Source organism: Scyliorhinus torazame, chromosome 13 (assembly GCF_047496885.1).
Source record: "Scyliorhinus torazame isolate Kashiwa2021f chromosome 13, sScyTor2.1, whole genome shotgun sequence".
Taxonomy (NCBI): domain Eukaryota; kingdom Metazoa; phylum Chordata; class Chondrichthyes; order Carcharhiniformes; family Scyliorhinidae; genus Scyliorhinus; species Scyliorhinus torazame.
The window spans coordinates 9,424,286-9,444,520 of record NC_092719.1 but is presented as its reverse complement, the minus strand read 5'-3'; the positions used below and the strand labels follow the sequence as shown (position 1 = coordinate 9,444,520).

The 20,235-nt window shown below is 45.0% G+C and overlaps 1 protein-coding gene across 4 annotated transcripts in view; it reads left to right on the top strand.

Annotated features, from left to right (window-relative positions):
• Window positions 1–910: 910 nt before the first annotated feature.
• Window positions 911–20,235, top strand: part of sfmbt2 (Scm like with four mbt domains 2) — a 175,968-nt gene continuing 156,643 nt past the window's right edge. Inside the window, exons 1-2 of one of the 4 annotated variants that reach the window (XM_072471033.1) lie at window positions 911–1,031; window positions 12,884–13,054. In XM_072471033.1, the coding sequence (XP_072327134.1) occupies window positions 12,919–13,054 (136 nt within the window). In that variant the 5' untranslated portion in view covers window positions 911–1,031; window positions 12,884–12,918. Of the gene's footprint in view, window positions 1,032–1,269; window positions 1,956–2,943; window positions 3,094–11,449; window positions 11,544–12,883; window positions 13,055–20,235 lie in introns of those variants that run through there. The other 3 variants (XM_072471034.1, XM_072471035.1, XM_072471036.1) reach the window with 3 other exon arrangements.

Sequence of the window (20,235 nt, the reverse complement as noted above, 5' to 3'; positions counted from 1 at the left end):
GCTTTAAACTGTCTGCTGGCTGATTGCTTGCGGTCGTGTCGCTCATATTATAGTGCGCAGCATCGCAAAAAAAAACCCCATACCACAAAGAAACGCCATTTCCAGCACCCAAATTCATTGTGTGGATCGTCTTTGAAGAAGTGGAGGCATCACCACAGATATTGCAGCGTGAAATACAACCGTTTATGTACAGGGGGAAGGGGGGGGTGGAGAGAATAGGCCGAGCACACGCATTTTAAATAGATATGTGCACACATAAACCCTTAGCAATGACCATCAGCGAAAGGAAAAATGAAATGCAAATTTCGCATCGGCCCACGATGCGGGGTTTTCTGCTCACAGAGAAAAAAAAACGAGTTTCAAGTTTCCTAGAATGTATCAGTTTCGCAATGGACGAGTTGAAACAGCGCGATCTGCATTATAGGGTTTTGGAGAAGGGGGAGAGGGGGGGTTTGCTCCCTCGGCAGGGACTAGTTGGAAATTTTGTTTAGTTGCTCTCTCTCTCTCCAACTTTGTTTTTTTTGTGTGTGTTGGGGGAAAGGGGGGGTGGGGGGGGCGCTTTTGAAACAAAAAAAACACATCAAGAAAACGTGTCAGTTTCACAAGCGGCCGGATCGAAATGATTTGAAATTGATGTGATCACAGGGGGGGCCCGGGTAATGATGTCAATCAAAAGATTTGGAAATGTTTTTTGGTGATTCTGTCCTCTCTTAGAGACAAGAGGGGGGAGAGAGAGAGAAAATAAAAAGTTGGACGTGCATCCCAAAGAATTGATTTATAATTGGCTCAGGATCAGTCTTCCAGAGAGGAGGAGAGAAGGAAAGAAGGGAAGGGAGGGAGGAAGGGGGTGAATTTTGCAACTGCTGTAAAGGTCATAAGGAGTTGGCAGGAAAATAATTGGTAACGCATGCGCGCCGGGAGGATGCCATATTGGAATGAGGCTGAGAAAAGAAATCGCTTGCTGAAACTGAGCACCGAGAGGAGGGGTGGGGGGGGAGGCTGCTTACTCCGGCCAAAAAAACTTGCTGCCGGTGAGTTGGCGCACAGCCTTTCATCTCCTTTGGGCAGCCGGGCGATCGGGCTGCCCGGGGCCGTCGTTCTCTGGCCCGCTGCCGGGCTGCGGGATCTTTTTCTCGCTGATGACTTGTTTTTGGCTTTTGGCGGGGGGGGGGGGGGGGGGGGGGGAAGAGAGAGAGAAAAAAATGACGCTGTGAGCAAGTTGTGCAAAGTGTTTGCCTGTGTCTGCGCGTCTGTATCTCCCTCTCTCGCTGTATCAATTTGCTCAAGAGTATCTTTTTTTTTTGCTACTTTTGCTCAGCACGCGGGAGAATGTATCTGTGTGAGTGTGTATCCCCGAGATCATCTCCAGGGTTTTAGGCACCGATTATTCTCCTAAACGTCGCCAGACTTTACTTGTTACGCCCATCCCTTTATTTTGTAAACCTGCCGTGTGTATTTTCTTTTAATTTCCCCCTGCCCGAAGAGAAAAGCTGATATCCTGTCATTGCTCGTGACCTCCTTTCGATTTCACTAAACTGACCTACCTTTGCGGCGCTGGCTTGGCTCTTAACGTGAGCACCTCCTTGGCTATTTCACTAGCCTGTCTTTTTTTTGTGTTAATTTCACCCGCTCGGTAGATTTGGCAGCGTTTTGTCCCCTCTCTCCTCCCCCCCCACCCGGCAAGTTACGTAACTGCCTGTATAAATATTGGACAACCTTGCCAATTTCAACATGGCGGGGAAGGTGGGTTTTATTTTTGCAAAGTGAAGCGCCGAGGCTTTTTGCACGGGAAAAAACCAAACCGCCCCCCTGCCCGACTCCCCTCCAGCGTGTTTGGGTGCAGCGGGACCTCCTCTAGTCAATGAAAGGGTAAATTAAGGTGTCGCTCCCCCGGCAAAGTTTTTTCCCCCCGAAGACTTTTTCTGACGAAAGAACTAAGCTGGCAAAACACCAAGGTACGTCGCTGTGGCCGAGGGCCCGTTGCCCAACATCAATCGGTGATGAAATCAGAACGAATAATGTTGAAAAAAAAACTGGCCTTGCCATCATTTGTCCCCCACCCCCCCCAAAAAAAAATAATCCACCGAATCTATTGTCGGCGAGGATCAATGATGATGCATAGCTTTAAAAATTGCGATGCAAATTAGGTGCATCGTGTGTTGCATTACTAATTGCGCTATATTTTCCCTCTAAACCACTTGTTGGCGTTCTAGATTGCCTCTCATAATGGAACTGTCTGTGCACAATATGCGACCGGAGGGGTTCTGGGGGTGGAGGGAGAGAAAACGGGGTTGGAAAGAGGCGGGTGTGTGGACTTTCGGTTTAACATTTACTTTGGGGCAAGTGTGTGCTGTGGCAGGGATGATACTGTAGTGGAGTTTCAGAGGAGGGAGGGGGGGGGGGGGGGGATAACTTCCTGATTTTAATTTTTTTCCTCGCTCCTGTACATTAGAGAGGCAGCTTGTTAAATTGCTTTATCGCTCGTGTCAGGTGGGAAGCTGTTTTGCTCCGAGGGTATTTGACCGCATTGTGGTGGAGTGCTGAGAAATGACATGGACCATCTTTCGGTGCTGTTTTTTGAGCCGGTTGCAACAAATACGCCAATAAATAATGCTGACTTTGAGAAATAGCAGGGGGGGGGGGTTAAATGCACAATGCCTTGGACGTAATAATGCGCGATATTGTTTTGAGATGCGAATCGTGTGTTGCACATTTACTCTTGTTTCCGATTAGGCTGGAATTAACAGCCAGAGCTCCCCCCTCCCCCCGGGACTGCATTTGTTTGATGCAAATAAGGTACGGTGCGGTCCATTTTTAGCTTTGCGGAAGAAATCAATGTGCCGATATTCTTGTCAAGCGCGCATGGCAAAACTCCACTTCTGCTAATCAGACACACTGGTGGGTTTGGGGGCGTTTGCACGTCGCTGGGTGTTGTGTGCGTGCGGGTGTGTGTTTAAAGCAATTGTTCTTAATCTTGGCTCCAGGGCTGTAATTGTAAATCAAGATGTAACCCTTGTCCCCGATACAGAAAGAGGTTCGCTCTCTTTCTCTCTCCAGCGGCAAATGATCAGTGTTTGGCGCCATATGGACATGGTAAGCTGGGGAATGTGTAGCTCTTGTCACTACCTCCAATCTTCCACCGGGTCCTAATGCCGGCGTTGCACCAAAGTGAACTGGAGGCAAACGGTACTTTGGGGACCAACGGAGCAGTTGATTTTTTTTTGTGTATTGGTGGATGCCATTGGGATGACTGATCGATAATGTTTCCTCTTTCGAAGTGACTGTTGTACCTCCCGCATTCGGCGTGTGATTTGCGTTGTGTTGGTTTGGGCAATATCCAACTGTGACCGAAATTATGCCTTGTTTTTTTGTTGCATTCCCCCCTCCCCAAAGCCGGCTTTTTGGGTAGCAAAGCGTTTCTACCAGGACTCGAGGCAACCTGGCAAGCGGGCAGGTTGTCAGACGCAGCACCTGTCTGCACAGACCAACTGATGCTGCAACAAACTTTCTCCAGCAGCAACAGCATGAGATTAAATTGCACAGGGTGAAAGTGGAAGGCATTGTTCCGTCTGATCAATGTTTAGGAAAGTTACTGGTTATACTGTTGAAATATTGTCTTGTCACACATAATTTCCAGGCTCCCAAAACACGACTTGGAGAGTCAACAAGGTGCAGATTGACAACCAATAGTTATTAAATTTGCTTAGAACTGTTATTCTGGAAGGCCCCGTGTATTTATCTTAGATCCTACAATCTTTCGCTAGAATGCATGTGATAATATTGAGAAAATGTTTAATACAAATACAGACGTAGCACCTCAAGTTCATTACTTTGAGCCCCTGCTGCTGATGTTCCTGTGATTTTTAGAGTTAGTTAGCAATTTCGACCGATTTATAATGGTTCCTGAACATTTATAAAGTGGTAGCATCGCTTGGTACTTGCAGAAGCCAAGTTTATAATTAAAAAGTTAGCGTCATGCTGTATTTAACATAACATTTGGGCCTTTTTTTTGTTGGAAGTGGGTACTTTAATGCAGATCTTTAGAATGCTGCGTAAAGTGGTAAACTGTCCAAAATAGCGTTCCACGGTAAGCTCAGAGGTTTTGGTCATTGATTCGCCGAACACCATTGTGTGGGTTGCTCTTGGTGGATCAGCTGCTTTATCGATGATAGTACGGGGTGACCATGAAGCAGGAGACAGAATTACATGAACTTTAAACTGAATATTAGCAGATCTAAGATCCTGATTTTGATATTGTTATAAAACCATTTATCCTTTTTGAGGCCTATAAGCCCACAGAACCGCTCGCTTATTTATAGCTCTGTTTCTTGCAGAATCTCCAGTTCTATCCGGGAGAGTCAATTAAGAACACCTTTTTAATTTGAAAATTAGTAGGGAGTTAATAGCGGTGGCACTCTGCTGTAAGGATTAAAGAACCACCACATCTTTAGAGTCCAAAGTATAATGGATGGATATTGCTATCTTGCACATCAGACCGGGGAACCTGTCACATACTTGCATTGAATCCCAGCCCCCCCCTCTATGGAATTACACTCGGCACATTGATTTGAAGCATTACAAAATGATAAACAGACTGACAGAACCATGGATATGTGACTTTTTAAAATTCGTATTTGTTGTGATAGACTTGTGATAATGGGAAGTCAGTGGCCTACAAAGGAAAATGGGTAGTTGAGCAGTAAGGAAGAAATGTTAACTTACAAGGGGGTGTTTTATCTGTGGACTTTCATTGGTATGTATTGCTATGCGACTATGGGTAGTGTGGGAGTACCTGATATTCCCACGTGGCTCAGCTTTTTCTTTTAAACAACTTGCTTTGAATCACCAAATAGGAGAACCAGTGGGGCTTTAAGGTATTTCAGAAATAACTCTCACCCATTTCGTTTCTACTAAGAAGCGAATGTGATAGTATGTACCACAGTGGAATTTCGGGTCGTATTTTATTTGTAAGGTAAAGTCGCCACATTCCCCAGGCTGCTCTCTCCCCCTTTCTGCACCGCAAACCAGCTGTCCAGCCCACTGAACTATATCGGCCCCACTTACTGTGTAAGAAGTAGATTGAAGATTAAACATGAACAGTGAAGCTAGCTGTTCTTCAAAATTCTAACATGATCAGCTGCTTGAGTGAAAGTTGTCTTATTATTTGAGTCCTCTGTGGCCAGATTCTGCATATAACAGAACATCGCCCAAGGGTCTCTCTCCTTAACCACCTGCACGACTAGTATGGTGAGTGCTCTACAGGTATACATGGAAGAGCTAAAATTGATATGTAAGGTTGCAATGGGTGCTGCTACTGTTTTTAAAAATGCAACGTCCCGTTAGAAGTACTTGTATGTTTGAAGGGAAATCCAATGGTGATGTAACATTTGTGTGAGTTGCTGAGCACAGCGAATTGATGCTTGATTGAAACTTTTTGTTTTCTGGAGTAACTACCACTAACTGCTGAAAAGTTGGAGACAAAACTCAAGGAAGTCTGCGCAGCAGTACATCATGTAATGCTGTTTGCTGTACCTGAGAGGGCAACATCTGCGTATGTATGTCTCCCAATGGCTTGTACAGTCTGAATTTTGCTTTGATGCTGGGTGCAGGACTAAATGCTGGTGGCACGTTTGGCGAACACACTGTTTGAGAAGTGTTGCACCCCCTTGTGTCACCGGAGGGCTGGAGTGATAATTAGAATCGGGGCAGACCCACAGAAGGAAGTGGAGGTGTGGCCGACGTGGTCGTTTAACATTAAAACACCACAATAATCCAGCAAGTGTCCAATATATCTACGAGATCAATCTTGGGAGTCGACTGTGATGGGTACATAGGAGAAATTGTTTGATCATCAATCAGCTATTGTATCTGCATTATTTACAAGCAAAACGGCCAGTGCCATGTTTGCATAAATGATACATGCAATGCATTGAGTGGAAACTGTTCATATCACCATTGCCTCCACTTCCAGCATGGACAAGGGCCCTTTAATGATATCCCATCAAAGCAAATCCAACCATGCAGAGAGCCAGATTGCAAATTAACTTTAGGGGTGTTTGGGAGATGCAACAGGCGCCTTATGTGGGGGTAAATGGGGTGAATGTTGCTGGCAGGAATGCTGCAGGGCCGCCCGCAGTGCAGCCATCCTCGGGGCGCCGGAGCTAGGGCAGCAATTTTATGAATGAATGCAGGGGCGGCCAATCAATGGCTGGGCGGGATGAGGGGGCGGGGCTCAGCCAGACGGGCACATGTCAGTGGGGTCTCGAGGCCGGTTGATCACTCCAAGCCGGGACGGCGTCCGGGGGAGGGGGGAGGCTCTGCGCTGGGGAGCTCCCCACCCTTGCCCCCTCACCCCATCTCCATCCTCTCACACTCCCCTGGCTGAATGGGCCTCCTCTGCAGGGCTCACCTCAGGTGTGTTCACTCAGGAGGCCGGCTGGACTCTGTTGTGCATTCCCCTGGGGGAGGGGGTGGGGGTGGGGTGGGGTCTTGTTTATTGATAAGGATCTGGGATCCACTGTCCTAACTTGGATAAGACTTGGGTTCCTCCGGTGCCTCTTCCAACCTCCAGAGGATCAGGGGTTATGGGGGGAAGGCAGGAGAATTGGGATGACAATGGTGGAGCAGACTCGATGGGCCGAGTGGCCCGATCCTGCTTCTGTGTCTTTATGGACGGCGTCCCCAAATTCTTTAGATCCAGTAAGTTGGTTTGAAGTGCAGCCACTGCTCCGATACTGTGTAGGAAACGCAGCCGGTTTGCGGACAGCAAGCTCCCGCAAAGAGCAACGCAACGACCACCTGGTCCATCCATAACGTTGGGTAATCATTGTCCAGGGCACCAGGGATAACTCACCTGCTCTCTTGAAAATGTGCCATGAGGTCATGGCGACCGCCTGAGAGGGCAGAAAGCTCTCCGTTTAACGTTTCGTCTCAAAGGCAGCACCTCTGAGAGTGCCGCTCTCTCTTGGCGCTGCATTGGGGTGTCAGCCTTGAGTTTTGTGCTTAGAGTTCTGGAGTGGGGTTATGGCCTCGCCGTCTTATGTCTCCGTTCGGAGTTATACCAACTAAGCCACAGCTGACCCCTAAAGGCAGGAGACCATTGGGCCCAATGTTGTATGAGATAGATGTCCAAGGGTGAAGAAATACCTGGACCGTCTGAGAAGGAGAGCATGGCACACTGGACTCGTGGGTTCTGCCTCTAGAATGCCTGGTAATGATATTGCTGTGGATGAACGAAGAGCCCTATATGTTCCAGGGGGAACAGAGGAAACTATCTGCACGGACGCGACTTTGCAAGTCAAGAGTCAACCTAACAAGTTACCTCTACTACGAGAGCAGTCGCTAGTGAATCACAATGTTGCCAAAGGATGAGAAGTCCCTGGACCGACACCTTTTTAAGGGACTTTGCTGAGATCCATTTATATAATATTCTAAAGTAGTTCAAAGGGGGAGGAATGTGCTGGTGTTCCCCTTGAGGTGAGCTCTCAAAGGGTCGTGAACCCTGGGGCTGAGCGTGTGGGGCTTTACCTTTAGTTAGGAGTTTGGAGCCTTTTTCTCCCTTTCTGTGAATAGTTATTTGTCTTAATAAACCATTTATTTATTAATCTACATGGGGTTGCCTGTTCTCGAGATATTGTAATAACAATTCTCTGATTACCTCTGCTTTAAGGATAATGTCCTTAATTTTTCCAACCTATCCTCAAAACCGTTTGATGTTTTCATTATAAGAATATTTTTTACTCTTTTTAAAAAAAAAATGTTGTACTTTGTGCATTAACGTTTTCTCCAGCGACTTGTGGCAAGTTCCAAGTTTGATTCTTGGCCTTCACTGAGTTAGCCAAACTGAGATGGGGCATTGCAGTTGATTTTCGCACCCTTAAATTGGGGAGGGGTCAACCGGCAGGCTTTCCTGCTCCTAATGGCTATCCATATGATCTCGAGAGGAATGTGTGCATTGATGGTTGGATCTGGGGACAGGACCTGGTTTGAGTTTCAAGCCTCACTCAACACTCTGGTTAGATACCCAGGTTAGATACCCAGGGATAACAAACCAGGGGATTTTGCCCAAGTAATATGAATGTCGAGGATAAGAATCTGCACATAGATTTTAAGGTTAAAAAGAGTCTTGTTTCTGAATAGTTATCTTGTTAAGTAGTGCCGTGCTGTTGCAAAATCGAACAAGAAGTCATGACTGCATTGTTTCAGACAAATTTTCTGAATGGTATAAAAGCAGTGAGTAGTGAAGGGTGAGCTGGTATGAAAGATGATATTTCATGTTTGAAGTGCTGTGCTACTGAAGGGTGAGCTGGTATGAAAGATGCTATTTCATGTTTGAAGAGCTGTGCTACACATCGATATGGGGAAGGTTATTTTTGCAATTTCTTCACATGATACTTCTGGCTGATTAATCAAAGGGGAACCAACAAGGCCAAAGAGATCATTCTAGGGCACTCCCATGTTTACATTCTGAGTAGCTTTGTTAATCCCGCACCTTGCACCTATTTTGCTGGGCATTGTGCATGATTCGAAGTGAAATTAAAGAATGAACACATTCACTTAGATGTATTTTAACGATTAACTTTTGAAATATTGTTGACTTTTTGAAACCTTTATGTAATCAGTGCGACAATTTTAGTACCAAGCTTGGGAGCAATATAGAATTATTTCAATTAAAGCGTTAAATATGTTTAACTATTATGCAATGCACATAATTGAATTGTTTGCCTGCACTAAACTCCATGATTTGTATTTTTATATATTTCATTTCATCTTCAGTCTTTATACCCACAAAACGTCTATGCGTGTATCAGTACATTTACTCTCACTTTACCTTTCTATTGCTAGCGTTTAACTTTTCCCATTGCTTATCACTTCCCGTGTCCTAGTTTTGCTTCTATTGGAATTCCACTTCAATATATATCTTTACAGCCCGTTGGATTATGGAAAACATAGTTCGTACAGTTATCAAATTGTTAGTTTGATTTTGGCAGGAGGAGTTTAATTTTCTCGATGGCGTATTATCAAAATAGAATTAGGAGCTGAAACTCTTATGCCAATTTCCCCCATACCCCTTGCAATCCCAGTCATTGCATCATTCGACTTGAAATATCCTGGCATTAAAAAAACAAATATTTAATGATGGTAAACATTAGATGTTTTCTTGTTGATGACACCCAGGCTAGGAGGAAAAAGTTGCTCCACTACTATTTGAAATCAAGTGGCTGAACTTTTCCAACTCTGTGGTGGCAGACTTGGAGGTGTGGTGGCAGACTTCGAGTCAGGGGGGCCAGGAAAATAGTGGGGAACCGCATTTGGACAGCTCCATGCTACAGCTGATTGGTGCCAGAGGCCCCATAACCGCTAAGATAGATCTCTGCTGTGACTTTGTGCTTTTTATCAATCCAGCTAAGAGGTTTACCCTCCAACCTGTTTGATAAAATGCTGTTTTTAAAAACAAAAATCATTAATGTGCAGCCCAACATTGACGCACCATCATGGTATCTGAGCTGTCTCAGCAGTGCTCACCATCCCTGATGGGCTGCTGAGATTCGAGAGGGCCCACAGCATCGAGAGTCCACCTGCCATCCTTAATGGTTTGGCGATCTCCGAGGCGACTAATTAGGAGGCTGCCTCCAGGCCTTGCTGCCGACAAATTCACGTTCAACCCATATTTAGTCCTGATGTTTGAGGCCAAATCCATGCAATCTTATTTGTAGTGGATAATGTTTTTAAAAAAAAAAAAAATTTTAGAGTACCCAATTTTTCCCCCAATTTAGCGTAGCCAATTCACCTACCCTGCACATCTTTGGGATGTGGGGGTGAAACCCACGCAGACAGGGGGAGAATGTGCAAACTCTTCACAGACAGTGACCCAGGGCCAGGATTCGAACCCCGGTCCTCAGCGCCCTAGGCAGCAGTGCTAACCACTGTGCCGCCGTATAGTGGATAATGTTTAAACCGATAATCTCAAGTCAAATGACAATTCTCAGCAATATAAATGTGGATGTTGACACTCTGTAGGTTGTTGATTTTGTAGTTCATTGATATTTTACTCCACGCTCAGACACTTAAAAATAAATGACTATTGAACCAGATTTGTAAACAAATATTCATTTACCTTCAGAGCAGAAGTTCTATCCGTATGTAAGGAAGGGGTAGGAAGAAAAAAGTATGTTAATTTACTTAGTTGCTAGTTTTCTTTTAGGAATTATTTTTACTCCTTCATTTACTAACTTCATTTCTTCCACTTTTGCTGCTTGAAAGTTTTGTATGTACCTCCAAGGTAATAGAAAACATAATGGGCAGGATTCTCCGGTCCGTCGCGTTTTCCTGGGAGGCATGCCCTCGCCGGCAGTGGGATTCTCTGTTCCCACCATCTGCCAGTGGGATTTTTCCATTTGGCCACCCTGCGCCGCTAGGATACCCGTGGGTGTGGCTACACTGTTGGTGGAGAATCCCACTGCAGAGAGCAAACCCCCCCCCCCCCCCCCAACTGCAGAGAGCAAACCCCCCCCCCCCTCCGACACCATCTACAGTAATTTACTATAGTTCTCAGTAACAAATGTACTTTGCATTTCTACTGCTTTCTAGTGTCCACACTGAAATGAGTGAATAAGCACAAGATTGCATGTTGACCCACCAAACAAAAGGATAGAGCTTGGCTGCAGTTCACCTGGGCCTTCAATGAGCAGGTTTTCTAGAGATGATAATAGGTCATGATGTCAAAACTTTACAAAGGAATGTTTCCTTCTACTCTCCACGGCACTCCTACAAAACTGAAATACTGAGGATGCTGGAAACCTGAAATAAAAATAACAAATGCTGGGAATACTGAGCAGGTCAGACAGTATCTGTGGAGAGTTGACATTTCGGGTTGTGGTGATGTTTTATCAGAGAAACCATGTTTGATGAAAGGTCATCTTGACCTGACTTTACTTTCTTTCACAAATGCTGTCTAACCAGTACTTCCCGACTACACTCCCTGCGTGCTAATATCTTTGTATAGTTAGTTGGATGCCCCTGTCTGTGTCATTTCATGATGCTGTTCTACTTGATTGGAATGGCCTTGCTATGTTTTTCGTTTTCACAGATTGCAAAGAGAGGTTCTACTCCCCAACAATTTTAAGAAAGGAAAGAGTGTCCCATGTATTGAAAATAAATAAATACTTGGGAAATCTATCCTGTCATTGCCAACGTGAGCACTAAGCCTGAAAAATATATGCATATGTTGTCCCAGGTCTCTGACAGCAGTGTTAGGGGGAGATACTGGAGCTACTACATTTTGTGTTTTTTGTGGAAACATTTCCTACTGGATAATCGGAACTTGTGGAGAATCACCAGGAAAATATCTACCTTCGAGTTTTCTCAAAACAGTATTATCAGAGGACATTTTCTTTGGCGGGGGGGGGGGCGGGAATTGTTTTCAATTATATTAGAACTGCAAGTCTTCAGTTAATGGATTACTTCGATTATATCTACCAAAAATCAACTGAACAGTCACCAGGATGAGGATCAGTGCAGACTATAAAGCATTTTGTGACAAGGTGACAATGTATAGAGAATTAAGATGCCCTGAGTGATTCCAACATAATGTCTTTTGTTTTTCAAATTGTCCAAAAGAAATGAACTAAGAGCCTGAAGTTCCTGTGGTTTATAACTATTATTATCTTGTCTAATGATGGCATTATAACTTTGAAGTCCCTCCACTTTTATTTAAATAATGTTGGATGTCTTGAACGGAGTTTGACTATTCTGGAATTTCTTCAGGGATTAGGCAAGGGTTACAATATTGTTGCACTCGATACAGTAAGGTGTGGTAACTTTCCACATTAGGTTAACAATTTTGAAATGATGCTTACACAGAGAGTATAAGAGGAAAGACGTCTTGTCTTGCTGCAGTTCATACCATGTGCACTACGTCTACTTGAGGAAGAATAATCAGCCTTGGAGGGAGTGCAACAAAGATTCATGAGTCTGATTGGTCAATTATGAGGAGTGATTGAGTAGATTGGGCATATATGCCCTAAACCATCCTTATTTTTTAAAGAATAATATAGTTGAAATATATGAAGCTTTTAAGGAGTTATATAGGATGGAAATAAGTTTCCCAAGGATGGGGAGTCCAGAAGGGAGGTTGGCGTGAGGACTGTGTCTCAGATAAAATTGGCCTTTTTTGATCCCTAGGGAGTAACAAACACAGAAATATGTCTCACAGGCAACATCATTGAGTTGCTGCATCACCAAGATAAAATGATTCTTGGTGTTATTGAAATAAAGCATGCTGAATTGTAGCGAAACCTATTTGAATACTGATGTGTATAATATAACTTGAGGAGCATAATTTCCACCGTTCAGTTTAAATGACAGTTTTCTCTCCTTTTATATTGAAAGATCTGAGGTAAAATCTCAAATTACACATTTTAATTTCATAGTTCTTTTTGACCGTGATGGTGGAGGGACCAGTCTAATCATCTTACATTGTAAATAGTGACAAATTTATTTTGTGAATGTGTCATTCTGAACTTTATTTTTAGCTAACTCTATGCTTTTGTTCCTGAGAGAAATTTGTCTTTGATGGTGCCACACATTTCCACACCTTTCAGAGTAATAGGCTATAGGTAATATACCTGCAGATGGATGCAATAGAATTGGATAATCCAAAACAATGGGTGGGATTTTCGGGTCTTGCCTCCTGCTGGGATCATCTGGATCCGCCAAAAGTCAATGTACCTTGCCGGCTCACTGCATACCCTGCGTCCTGACCAATGTTAAGTAGAGAGACTAAATTTGTGGGTATTTTACCTCCGGCTGCTCTGATGTATATGAACATAATTTTGTTGTTGTTGATGATTTGTATTAATTTGCCTTTTGTTTGCTTCTACAGACACTGTTCAAGTGGCATGACCTAGACCAGAGGAAATGGTTGAATGCTCCAAACAGGCTTTATTGTCCTTGGAACCAGAAATTAGAAAACCCTTGATTTCAAGTATGCAAGAAACAACAACTTTGAAGACTCAAAGTTCAGCTAATCTAAATGGAGAGCAGTGTGGCTCAGGTACCCATTCGGTGTTTGTTAATTTAAAAAGCCAGTCGAACACCCAAAAGAAAAGGATTTGAACTTAGTTACAATTTGACTATTTAGGTCAGAATTTTCAAAGCTTCGAACTGAACACAATCTTGTTTCCCTGTGTTGATTTCATGTTAGAATAATGAGGGGTTCACGTTTATGGGGGGAGGGAATGTTCAAACATTGAATTTCCAAATATAACTGACTGTTGAGCAAAATCTTCAAAACAAGTGCTGTCCACAAGGTTTATTCATATTGCTCTGACGTCATGGTGTTGTCATATGGAGCACTTGGTGATGCTGATTGGGCTTTAGAACAGTGCTATGATGTATATGGCACACAAAGCTAAGATATAGAACATTACAGCGCAGTACAGGCCCTTCGGCCCTCAATGTTGCGCCGACCTGTGAAACCACTCTAAAGCCCATCTACACTGTTCCCTTATCGTCCATATGTCTATCCAATGACCATTTGAATGCCCTTAGTGTTGGCGAGTCCACTACTGTTGCAGGCAGGGCATTCCACGCCCTTACTACTCTCTGAGTAAAGAACCTACCTCTCACATCTAGGTTCTCATATAATGCTGAAAAGAGTGAGATTGCAGCTTGTCAGCATAGTATTGCTGTCATTGCACACCAGGGGTGGGGTTTCAACCCCCCAAAATTTCTTATATCGGGCGGGTTTGGCGGACTGTTTCCAGTCGGCTTTTTGGGTGAGATCCACACTTTGGGTGCGATTTAACCACAGTGTTGCTCCCGGTGCGGATCTGAGTGTGCTAGTTAAATAGCGGGAGAGGCCAAAATAGCAATTCACGCCGGGTGCAACGCGATGGTTAAACCACCTGTGCCCTCCACAACATGGCACAGTAGCGGGGCGACATGCAGGAGGAGGGAGAAAACGGCCTCATCTGATGAGGAACTGCTGGACCAGGAGGGGATGGTGGCTAACCCCGGGGAGGAAATGCAGGAGGAGCCGAAAGGTAGCTCTCATGCGGAGACGAGGGTCCAGGATGCCCGGAGGACCAACAAAACCTGCTTCTCGTAGGATGAGGCTTTTTCCATCAGCTCACCCACCCCCACCCCAACTACTGTCCGAGGGTCTGTGTTATATCACCCCAGAGTGGTGGGCCTGAACCTCATCTCCAAGATTGACGTGGCCGCACTTCCGGGTTGAAGGTCGCCAGTGCCTCCTGGGATTGCTGGTGCTCATCATGTGTAAGACCTGGCTGTATTCGGTAACCATGTTGCGTGAGGGACGGACACTATCTAGAAAGTGGAGGAGCGAGTATTGGAAATACTGCCTTCCAATACCTGCACCGCCCGTCCAAAAGGACACCCTTCCTATTCCCGTAACTGCACCTACCGTTTTGGACACCAAGGGGTAATTCCTACCAAACCTGTACATCTTTGGACTGTGGGAGGAAACCCGCGCAGAACCTGGGAGAAAGTGTAAACTCAAACAGTCACCCGAGGTTGCAAATCAGGTTTTGGTGCCAGGACAGTCGGACTCACTGAGACTCATCAATGATTCCCATCTCCAACATTGCCATGACTTCCCATCTGGCCTCTCGTCGGACTTCAGATATTCGATAAGGTCCGAGCCTCGCCTTCCGGACTGGGTCACTATTGTGTCGTGTACAAATGCTGTTCTTCCAGTGAGACTAGCGAACACCTCTTCATTTTCGACAAGAATTCACGCACCTTTTGTTTCTGTTGTGGGTTCAAACCCCCCCCCCCCCAGTGGCAGTTCTATCATGCAGTCCTCTTCCACTGGATCGGGTTTTTGGGAGGTTAATAAGGCCTCTGCTTCATTCTTTTTCAGTAAATTTACATGGTAAATCTGCTCTGGTTTTCAGCGATCTGGTTGCCTTATTTAGAGGTAACCAGACCTACCTTTTTGAGATCTTCATAGGGTCCCTTCCACCTCACAAGGAACTCTCACTCTGTCAGCACCAAAACATGACTTCCCACCTGGGGCATGGCACCTCTTGTTGTCAGCCCTGGTCTGGGCCGCCTGGGCTTTCTCCATTTGCTCCTTTACTATTAGAAGGGTCACATGTATCCATGTTCTCATTTGATTGACGCGTTTGATGAGGACATGGCTCATCCTCCCAGGAGTCTTTTGCGGTGTCCAGTAGGCGTCATGGTCTTGTGGAACACAAGCTCCAATGGCGAGAAACCTATCGCAGTCTGAGGGGCTTCACATTTCGCAAATAATGAAAAGGACAATAGTTGGTCTTAATTTCTTTCATCCTTTAGCATCTGTTTCAAGACTTATCTTTCCACTAGGCCACCTGCCTGCGGATGATATCCGGTGGATTCTGAAGGCCCGATATGATCTGAGGCATGAATGGGGTCCCCTGGTCAGTAAGACACATGTTCCTGTGCTATATTTGTGGTTGTAGTGGTAAAAAGCCGGTTGGCTTCAGGATACCTTGTAGCATAATTGACTATCACTAAGATGTATTGATATCCCTTGGCTGACTAGATGAGGGGCCCTACTAGATGCATTTAAAGGGGTGTCTATCAGGGGAAGTGGAATGACTGGACTCTGATAATCTGGCCTGGCATTCTCTGTAGATTCTGCAAAACTGTTGCACATAACTGTTCTACCTTAAGATAGCAGGGCAGGTGGATACAGTGGTTATGAAGACATATGGTAGCCTTGCCTTTGCCGAGGCATAGAGTTAAAGAGCAGGGAGGTTATGCTGGAACTGTATAAAATGCTGGTCAGGTCACAGCTGGATGTGCAGAGGAGATTTACCAGGATGTTGCCTGGGCTGGACAGTTTTAGCTATGAAGAGAAATTAGATAGACTTGGGTTGTTTTCCTTGTAGCAAAGGAGGCCGAGGGGGGAACACAATAAGGATGTATAAAATTGAGGGGCACAGATAGTGCAGACAGACGCAAACCTTTGCCCTTGGTGGACGGGTCGATGACCAGGGGGCATAGATTTAAGGTAAGGGGTAAGAGATTTAGAGGGGATGTGAGGAGAAACATCTTTATCCAGAGGGTGGTGGGAGTTTGGAAATCACTGCCTGAAAGGGTGGTGGAGGCAGAGACCCTGGTAACATTTAAAGCATTTAGATGTGCTCTTGTAATCCCAGGGCAGACAAGGCTATGGGCCAAGTGCTGGAAAATGGGATTAGAAAGGTTTGATGATTGTTTTTGACCAGCGGAGACGTGATGGGCAGAAGTACCTTTTCTATGCTGTAGGACTCCTGGCCAGTAAACTAGTTCAGCAGTCGCTCCTTTGCCTTCTGTCCTCCCAGGTGTCCCCCTAGTAAATGGGCTAGATGAAACACAGGTGTTTTGTTAAGATCGGGGAACCAAGAGCTGTCCCATCTCAATTTCTCCCCTTGTCTCCACTCTATTCAACAGCTGGTTGTTTACCGCAGAATAAAGGAGGGTTAGAGCTGTGGTTGGTTCATTCTGGTTCCCAATCAATCATTTGCACTTGTGCCCAGGCTTGTTTTTAAGGTTTGGGTCCTCCCCAACTGAGCCGCTCCAAATTCACCCCACCATTCCCTTCCCTACAGTTTCGGCAGTTCAATCTCTGGTATCATAGAATCCCTGCAATGCAGAAGGGAGGCCATTCGGCCCATCCAAGTTTGCACTGACCTGCTGAAAGAGCACCCTACCTAGGCTCGTAGCCCCACCTAACCTTTGGACACTAAAGGGCAATTTAGCATGGCCAATCCACCTAACCTGCACATCTTTGGACTGTGGGGGCGGGGAAACCGGAGCACCCGGAGGAAACCCTTGCAGGCACGGGAGAACGTGCAAACTCCACACAGTTATCTCAGGCCGGAATTGAACCCAGGTCCCTGGTACTGAGGTTGCAGTGCGAACCACTGTGCCACCTTGCCGCCCCGCACAGTAGACCATCTTCCTCCTCCCCACTTGTCTCAGCTTCCAGGGGTTCATCAGTTGCGGGGGATTTGGGGGGACGGACTGTCCTCTGCCTCATGCAAACATAGTTTCGTACCCCACTTGCTCCCATTATTCTTGGAACAGATTTTTATCTCTAGGAACTATTGCTGGGGTGACTGCTGCTGAGTCCAGTAAAACATCCATGTTCTGATGTTCCACCTTGGCCTGTCTGTTTGCAGTCCATCTCGTCCTCTCCTGCTATATCCTGCTCTCTGGTATGGGCATTGTGCAGCAAGGTACCCCATACCATCGGCAGGTGTCTCGTTCTGGAACCCAGCCTTTCGTGTGTCTTGGTCCTCACCCTGGGTTTATAGAGTCGTGGAGCCCAGCAACACAGAAACAGGCCCTTCGGCCCATTATGTTTGGCCAGTAAGCAATATCTAATCCCATTTTCAGCATTTGGTCTGGAGCCTTCTATTCTATGGTGTTTCAAGTGCTCATCAAAATGCTTCTGAAATATTGTGAGGGTTCCTGTCTCTACCACCATTTCAGGCAGTTGAGTTCCACATTCGCAACACCTCTGGTGGGAATCTGTAGCCCGATGTCTCCAGACGGAGTTTGTGGAGAGGGGTTCTGCTCTTGATCCTCTGTTTGCTCTTCCAACAGCAACTGTTTGGAAGTGGCGTGTGTCGGAGTTGCTTTTTGTTGCATCCGGGTTGTCTCCTGTTACCTGGGTGAACTTCTGGATAACAGCGTCCATGTCTCTTTCGTCTTGTGTTGGCAACCCATAACCTATGCCCACATTCTTCACCAATTACTTGCATTTGTGGCGCAACGGTAGCTCATCGGACTCCAGATCTGAAGGTTGCGTGTTCCAATCACGTCAGGCTCACGTCCGTTACTTCCAGGAATTTAATGGGGCAGCACAGTGGGTAGCACTGTTGATTCACAGCTCCAGGGTCCAAGGTTCGAATCCCAGCTTGGGTTACTGTCTGTGCAGAGTCTGCACGTTCTCCGACCGTGTACGCATGGGTTTGCTCCGGGTGCTCCACAGAGTTTGGATTGTAGCACAGTAAGGGAAACGGGATGCCCGAGACTTCAATAAACAAGGCAACCACCAGTGCATCTCCTTAATCGGTCAAATGAAAGATCAAGCAGATGGGCAGCACGGTAGCACAGTAGATAGCACTGTGGCTTCACAGTGCCAGTGCTCCAGGTTCTATTCCCCACTGGGTCACTGTCTGTGCGGAGTCTGCACATTCTCCCCGTGTCTGTGTGGATTTCTTCCAGGTGCTCTGGTTTCCTTCCACAGTCCAAAGATGTGCAGGTTAGATGGATTGGCCATGCTTAAATTGCCCTTGGTGTCCAAAAAGGTTAGGAGAGGTTATTGGGTTACGGGGATAGGGTGGAAGTGAGGGCTTAAGTGGGTCAGTGCAGACTCGATGGGCCGAATGGCCTCCTTCTGCACTGTATGTTCTATGAAAGGATTGAGAAACAAGCAGCAAGAGTTTCAATGTTAAATTAGGTACAGAGAAAGAAATAGAGGAAAAAGATTTGAGAAGAAAAGAGACATCAACGACAGTAAACATTTTATCTTTTAATATTTTTAAATAAAAATCACCATTTTGGGAAAGTCTCTGAAATACCTCTAATCGTTCAATTTTAATACCAAATGTTGATTGGTAGTAATTAACGATGATTGCATCTTTAAAGTGATATTTTCATTTGTAATGACAATTTAACATTTTGTTACAAATTTTTAGTTCATTGCTACAGTGCAAATACAGCAACTACACGCTGTCTAATGGAGATCAATAGACAGTGAGGTGGTGTGATAGGTGCAACTATACACCAGTTTGGGGATATTGCCATTTAACAACCCATCTACACCTCACCTGAAGCACCATTATTGACAGTAAAATCAGACCCTTAACCAGTGGGGCTTTCTTTTTGTTTTCCAAGAGTACAGCCAAAAGAAAAATTAGCATCCATGCAGTTACGAACACAAGATAGAGAGAGTATTTGCAGTTAAGAGAAATGAGGATCACATCACTATCATTAGGAATAATATGATGTCTGATATTTTTGATGGAGTTTATTTATTTAATAAACAAAGAAAGAGCTTGCAACTTGGTGCAGGTTCGGATGCCGTATTACATTAAAATGTGTTATAACCTGCCTGATTACTTCTGGCTGGGGACTAATGGCAATCCCGCAATCCTTAGTGAGTATGAGCTTCCCCAATGAAGTGTGGGGCGGGCCGGGGGGGGGGAGAAAATCATTCGCCGAGTCACCTGCATAATAGAGCTGGCCAGTGTGGAACCAGGAGTGAGCAGTGGTGGAGTACTGCTGCTGTTGTATATATGTAATTGTAAATAAATGTATTTCTTTTGATTCTACAAACTCATGCTGGATTTTTCGTGGCCCTCACGAAAAGATGACATGTAAATAAAAACAGAACTTAATGCCAGGATTTTTCAGTGGTAATGGTGGTGAAGCTGTAAGGCTTCCCTGTCATTTGGAAGTTCCGCATGCGCAGATTAAGGTGGAAATCCATAAATTGTTTATCAGTGATTCTCCAGAGGTGTACTGTTGAGGACCCTCAGATTGCAATCAATAGGAAATCTTTGAAATTATGAGAACGTCTTGATGTTCCTTTTATTTTTTCACACCTTGTTGAATGTGTGATGTGCTTTTAATGGGATCTGAATGGCCCTGAATAACTAATTTTACGTGGAATGCCAAATTTCTTCATTTTGATAAAATCCACATTTTAAACTTTTTGCATTTTCTTTATTTTTATTTTAGTTTTATAATTTATCCAATCATAATTTATTTTGTTATCTTAAATTTTACATTAAAGGTATTCAGTGCTTTTAACTTCCTGGTTTGCTGTGTTTAACTACTTTAGTGTGATTCACTGCTTCCCTTGTTTACTGACATCAACTGGAGTTGACGTCTGGATTTCCCCAATTTATTTGGCATAAGATTTAAACTGTCTTCAGGAAAGGAGAACCTGACTACTAAATTGCTAGATCCTTGTGTGCGGCTTTCTTCAAATTCAGCGTGAGCTTTATAATAATAATCGCTTATTGTCACAAGTAGGCATTAATGAAGTTGCTGTGAAAAGCCCCTAGTCGCCACATTCCGATGCCTGTTTGGGGAGGCCGGTACGGGAATTGAACCCGCGCTGCTGGCATTGTTCTGCATTCCAAGCCAGCTGTTTAGCCCACTGTGCTGAACCAGCCCCCTTTACTTTGCCACTGACCACAAATTCCAGGCTATTAAAGTCCGATA